The 6,634-nt window shown below is 54.8% G+C and overlaps 1 protein-coding gene across 2 annotated transcripts in view; it reads right to left on the bottom strand.

Annotated features, from left to right (window-relative positions):
* Positions 1-263: 263 nt before the first annotated feature.
* The window catches only part of TNFRSF8 (TNF receptor superfamily member 8), a 29,968-nt gene continuing 23,597 nt past the window's right edge, over positions 264-6,634 (bottom strand). The window contains exons 10-12 of one of the 2 annotated variants that reach the window (XM_063107023.1): positions 5,995-6,020; positions 3,661-3,868; positions 264-508 (exon numbers count right to left, since the gene is read on the bottom strand). In XM_063107023.1, the coding sequence (XP_062963093.1) occupies positions 264-508; positions 3,661-3,868; positions 5,995-6,020 (479 nt within the window). The remainder of the gene's footprint in view (positions 509-3,660; positions 3,869-5,994; positions 6,021-6,634) is intronic. The other variant, XM_063107022.1, reaches the window with a different exon arrangement.

The raw sequence follows: 6,634 nt of genomic DNA, 5'->3' as shown, positions 1-6,634 counted from the left end.
GCCCCATCTCTCCTGTCTATGTTGTCCCAGCAAACATCACCATCTGGATCCAGTCCCCGTGGAGTGTCTCTTCTGTACAAGCCCCAGATCCCCTAGGGTCTGGGTTGGGGCAGCTAAATAGAGACCACCAGAACCCCTCCTGCTGACACGTAACCTACCACTACATGCTGGAGCCTCAGTTCAGGCCCGATAGGCCTCTGCCCGCAGCTTGGTGCAGCAATGCCATCCTGGCCTCCCACAGGGCACCCAGCCCAGATCAGGCCTCACTTCTCAGAGGCAGTCGTGAATGAGGAGTCCTCCTTCCCCTCCTCCTCCACAGAGAACATGATGTCCCCGCAGCTGCCCAGAGGCGGTTCTGTCTCCTGCTCCGGATAGTGGGGGGCATGGTCCACCTCCAGCTCTTCCTCAAACTCAGGCCCCACTGGCCCCATCAGGCCCCGGCCTTCAGGCACCTCAGTCTTCACAGTCCCCACAATCACTGTGTCAGCCTTCATGATGTAGATTTTCTCTGCAAAGCAAAGGAAGGGGTGAGATGGGAAGAGCAGAGTCCCAGCCAGGATGAGACAAGGAGGCAGAGGAGGGGCCAAATCCCGATTCTGCCACTCCTGCTGTGTGACTTCAGGCAGACGTCGCAGCCTCTCTGATGCCGAAGTAAGCCCCGCCAACCTTACAGGTGTCCTGAGGTTCAAAGGCAATGTAACATCTGGGAACTGTGCTCTGAGGAGTTAAGAACCGGCCCAGTTGGTACTTAAGGGGATGCTCATGAGTTTCTCGGCACTTCTCCAGGGATGGGTAGGGAAGGAGAGAACACAGTTGGGAGAAAACAGACAAGGACATCAGTCACGACAGCACTAGTGAGCATGAGCAGAGCTGAGCATGTGCCGGGCGCTCGCCACGCATTAGCTCCTAATCCTCAGCCCTCCTGCAAGGTAGAGCCTCTGCTGAGAGCCGATCCCCACCTGCGGGCTGCACTGTGCCTGTCAGCACATAATAGGTGCTGGGTACATCTCGCCTGGATGGGCTCCCAAGCCCAGTCCCTCAGAGACAGAATCTCTTGTGGGCCTCACTACTGTCTGATGCGGGGCTTCCAGTGTAGCCTTTTCGTAGATAGGGACTTGGAGGCTCAGGGGAGCTCAGTTGCCCGAGGAGCTGGGCTATGGGGAGCCTGGAGTTCAGCTGGGTCAGCTCACGCTTACCACCAGCAGCCCAGCTTTGGCGGCTCAGCTGAGGGCAGGGTCTGAGCTCCAGCTGTTCTGCCCTGGACTCTGAATGGGGAAGTGTAAGAGGGAACCTGAGAGCTGGGGTGGGCATAGGGCTCAGGGACCCCTGCCTCTCTGGGTAACCCGGTTACACTCCTCAAATTCAGGAACCCCAAGAAGATTCTCAAGGGCCCCTGCACGCTCAACCCCGTTGCATAACACCAGCCCTTCTATTTTGGTTTTTAACACCCTTTAGCAAAGAGAGAAGTGTTCGAAGTCGCAGCAAGAACTAGAGGGAAGGACAAGGGAGTAGGACAAGTTGTGGGCTGGACAGCCCCCAGACCCCAAAACAGACAGCAGGGCTGAGGCCCCAGCCCACACCTCCATCGAGGCCTGCAAGGCTCCGGCCTGGGAACCCTGACCAGAGGGTCCAGGCAAAAAAGGGGGCCAGAGGCGGAGTGAGAGAAGAGACCCCAGGAGTGAGAGAAGGCCAGGAGGAGGACAGACAGGGCAGACGAGAAGAGAGATGAGAGGCAGGTGGGGTAGGGGCGAGGAGAGGGGGGTGGATTTCTTTAGGCAGAAGAAGCCAAAGCAATAGCCTGGCCCCCCTCACATTGCATGGGTCTGATCCCTCTGGCTCTGTCCCCTTCACAGGGCTGCCCACCCCCCAGAATCCAGGGGAGTTATCTTGGTGCAGTGGGGGGTAAGGGCCGGGAGAAAGGGGTTCCCCCTGTCTGCTGCCCTGGGAAAGAGGGATGAAGCTCAGGCCTGAGTTTGGTCCTTCTTGGGAACTGGACCGGGGGGGTGGGGGGCAATGCTCCTCCGGGGTGGTATCAGGACAAGGAAGTCGCCGTGCGAGGGCAGCTGCACCACCCTGCTCAGCAAAAAGGCTAGCAGGTCGTTCCAGGAAGGCTACCCACACCGCGAGCAGCCCGGAGCCTCCTGCCTCCTCTGCTGTCCCCCCCAAACACTCCTGCACTCCACCCCTGCGCTCCAGGCACTGGGCTCAGCAAGGACTCAATGTTCCAACTAGGACTTCTCAGGAAATTGGAAAGAGAAGCCTTTGGTGGTATTTCCCAAAATATGTTATTTTCCAAATAAACCTTACTGAAAGAAAAAAAATTAATTAAAAAAATAAAACTTACTGAAAGCCACAGTTGCAAAGGCTACAGTCTGGTATGAAAGACTCTGCCCTAGAGAGTTCTAACCACCAGCGTCTGCACAGAAATGTCTAGGACAATTATGAGAGCCTTTTCAGTACTATCTGAGTGCCAGTCACCCTTCCAGAGAAGACAGAGACAGGGCCCACCGAGGCCCTGCTCTCAAGGGGCTTACAGCCAGGTGGAGGTGGGTGGGAGGCTGTAAACATAGTCACACTGCTGGGTGCTGAGAACACTGGGCAGGGGGAGACCCGGGTGTCGGGGTAGGGCAGAGGGGCATCTGGCTTATGCAGGACAGTGGAGAGGACAGGGAAGGCTTCCTGGAGGAGAAGGCAAATACACAGGGTCCCCCAGGACATCAGGAATTAACTGGATTCAAGGGGGGTGGAGAGGGCTGTTCCAGATGAGGAAGCAGCTTCCCCAGAGAAGCTTAGAAGTGAGAGCAGGATCCATAAATTCAGGAAACTGCCCCAAAGTGGGAGGAGCCAGCTGTGACCAGCCTTGAATGCTGGAAGGAGAATCCTGGAATTCATCCTGAAGTTAATGGGGAGCCACTGCAGACTCTGAAGCAGGGGGTGCGTGGACAGGGATATATTTGAGGGAAAACTCTCTGGTTGTACCAGGACAGAGAGAGGAGAGAGAGGAGGCAGGGGGCCCACGGGAGGCCAAAGCATGACGTCCGTGGCTGGGCACCTGGGCCCACTCTCTGCAGAGTCCAGGTGCTGGTGGGGACGAACCAAGGGCTTTGGAGTCCAGCAGACATGGAATCGAGCCCCAGTGGTGCCACTTAGTAGCTGTGTGACCAGGAAAAATCATTCCACCCCTCTGAGCTGTGGTTTCCCCAGTTGTAAAACGGGGAGAAAGACGCCATCCTCAGAAGGTAGTGTGACAATTAGAGATGAAGAGATGACATCTGCACAGTGCCCAGAATGCACCAGACAAGCAGCAGGTCTTATCGTCATGGTGTGTCTCCCCCTGTCCCCTTGGGTGCTCCGTGCTGGGGGCTGGGGATGGCGTCCACACTTACTTTAGAAATAGCAGGCACTGGGTCAGCACTTCACGCACATTATTTCATGAATTCTCACAATGGCCCCCAGATGTAAATACTACTGCTCTTCCTATTTTACAGACAGGCAAGTTGCGTAAAGAGGTAGAGCCAGCTGTGCAGGAGAGTCCACGCCTCTGCCTTGCTGGGCCTCCTGGCTCCAGGGTCTCTGGTTCCCATCCAGGGTCCAGCATGTATCTCCCCTCTGCCTCCTTGGCCATGACCACCCTAGGACCCCCCAAATAGACCAACTCACCGATCCTGTTATTGGTGTGCTCTGTGGACACCCGTGGCTCAGGGAGGTCCCTGGGGGATGCAGGAGCCCCAGCCGGGCTTGCATCCAGCAGCGGCAGACTCTCTGGGCAGGTAGCCCCCAGGTGAGGGCAGGTCTCCACAGCCAGGGGACTCAGTAACCCCAGCTCGTCCATGCCCGGCTCTGCCACTGATATGATCCTCCTTGGCTGCTGTGGGCACAAAGCAAACAGTGCTGATGCAGGTCACCTCCCCTACTCCCAGCGTCTGAGCCAGGAAGCCTCATTTTCTTCATCTCTATAGAACCCAGGGAGTCTCTCTCTCTGCTTTAAAGCTACCAGGATCTGCCCCCGGGCTGCTCAGCCTTGACAGCATGAGACACCTGCATGCAGCATTCCAAGTGATGTCTGTTGCTTTTAATTTGTACTGAACAGTAAGGACAAGAGACAGCGACTCATACGATGCTTGCCACATGCCAGATCCCATTCTAAATCCTTGACGTGTTAATCTGCACCACCACCCTAAGAGGCGTGTAATGTTAGCACCCTCCCCATGTCACAGATGAGGAAACTGAGGCATGGAGCAGTCAACTTGCCCAGGGTTATACAGGTAGTAAGTGCAGATCTGGGCCAGGATTTGAGCTCTGGCATCTTGCTCCAAAAGCCACACTCGTAAGCACCAAAGTCTGTAAGTGGCAGCTTCAGGTCCTCACCTCCTGGAACCCCCCACCCAACTCCCCACCCCGGCCTCCTGGGACAGTAGTCTTTTACGGTTACACTAATGCATTCTCAAAATAGCTATGTCTTTAGGAAAGTGTTGGTTTGGTTTTTGATTTTTACAGCTAAGTGCAAAGAAGTGGCCTCATGAAACGTCCTAATGTAGATCTTCACCTTCAGCCTTCTAAATGAAGGAGTTTGAGTAATTCAGAGAGTGGTTCTTTATGTTACGCTTCAAAATTACTGGGTAGAAACCTTTCTTAATGTCTGATTGCTTGAATTAAAAGAAAGTAATGGAAGAATTGATAAATGGGGGAAAATGTGACTGGAGCATGCACAATCAGCCCTCCCTGTCTTCGGGTTTTATATCTGGATCCAACCAACTGCGAGCCAAAAATGTTTGAAAATATATTCAAAAAACATTTGAAAAAATAACAATACAACAATAAAAATACAAATAAAAATGTAGTACAACACCTATTTAAACAATTAAACTATTTACATTTACATTGTATTAGGTATGATAAGTAATCTAGAGATGATTTAAAGTATACAGGAGGGTGTGCGTGGATATATGCAAATACTATGCCATTTTATATCAGGGACTTGAACATCCGTGGATTATGGTACCCACGGGGAGTCCTGGGACCAATCCCATGGATCCTGGGGGATGACTGCAGACCTGAGATGGGCCACACACAAACGCTTCACCCTGTACCCCTCCCTCCGCTCCAGAGCGCAATGCCCCTGCCCCCATCCTTGCATGCCCCTGGGAAGCTGAGCACAGGGTGGGGCACCAGGTTAGCCCAATGAGGGTCCCACCCATGGCCCCATGCTGGATGGTTGAGAGGATCAGCAGTAACATTCCCAAAGCCCCCACCCAGCGCCTGGCACACAGTGAGTGCTTCATCAGAGGCAGATGAGGAATTCTCACTAGGAGGCAGCTTGGGAACAGGATGGAGAACCAGCTTTGCAGTCATCCCAGCCAGGCTCAAATCCTAATCGAGCCACCAGTGGTGTAACCACAGTCCTTGCCGAGGCTGCCGTTTCCTCTTCTATAAAATGGGACAACAGTGCCAACTCCAGCATGTTTTAAGGACTACATGAGATAACTTCTAGAAAGCACAGAGAAAGGTGCCTGGCATGTAGTAAGTGCTCAATACATGGTAGCTAATCTTTTAAAAATTCACACTACTGATTCGCCATCCAGCTGCAAGGACGAAACTCAAGGAGGAGTAAAGGAGAAAAGGAGAAAATAAACACAGGCTTCCTCCAGACCAGACCTGGTACCCAAAAGTGGCCAAAACCAAGTCTGCAAGCCCTTCTGGAAATTCCCAGCTGGCCGTGCCAGGAGCTGGAGGCTGCTGTGGGGGAGGGGCTCCCCATCCTCAGCCAAGGCCTGGCCAAAGCCCCAGGCGAGGTCCCTGGGCTTAGAGTTCCCTGCAGTGGGGCAGAGCTGGCCTGAACTCGCAGCAAGGGCCTGCACCCCAGGCATTGTGACAGGGGAATGGCCCTTCTACCCCACCCCCACCCCAGCAGCTCTCAAAACCGCAGCTCTGTTAGGGAAGGAGTCAGATTTGGGGTCACAAAGCTGAGGTGGGGGCGAGGGGAGGGGTACTCACTGTTGAGTTCCTCCTGGGTCTGGAATCTGCAAAAAGCAAAAGAGGAGCAACTTCACCAAGGAGAGTCTGACAACCACTGGGCCCTGCCCCTCACCCCCCACCTGTGGGCAAATGGGCCCCCTGGATGGCAGGCGGTGCTGAGGTCAGGCCCAGGGGTCAGGTCCTGAGTCTGCGGAACAGTGGAAGAGTTTCGGAGTCAGTGCCCACCCCCAGGCCCAGGACACGGGGGCTCCCTTCCCTATGCTCACTTCTACAGCGGTTGTTGGAGAACCGGGGACCATCTCTTTCCCCAGCCACTCTCATTGTGAGTGACAAAGCCAGTCGGCACCCCCCACCCCCACCCCAACCACACAAGCACAGGGATTGGTCTGGGAGAAGCACACACCCCAACTGAGACTAGGGGTCTGGGTTAGAAGTTGGCCTGTGGCTGCTGCCACCACCTTGTAGCCTCCAGGACCTCAGGGAGGTGTAGAGTGGGGACTGTGGATCCTGAGGGCGTTGTCATGACTCTGCCTCGGACGTGCCTGGAGCCAGTCTATCCTGGAGCCCTTTTGGCTCCAGCCTGTCCGAGTTCAGTTTTCTCCCCCTGTGACTGAAAGAAGCCAGGCAGCAGCCCCTGAGGGGACAACTGCTCTCTGGT

This window comes from Cynocephalus volans, chromosome 8, assembly GCF_027409185.1.
Source record: "Cynocephalus volans isolate mCynVol1 chromosome 8, mCynVol1.pri, whole genome shotgun sequence".
NCBI lineage: Eukaryota > Metazoa > Chordata > Mammalia > Dermoptera > Cynocephalidae > Cynocephalus > Cynocephalus volans.
The sequence above is the reverse complement of the archived record's forward strand: the minus strand, read 5'-3'. Positions and strand labels throughout refer to the sequence as shown.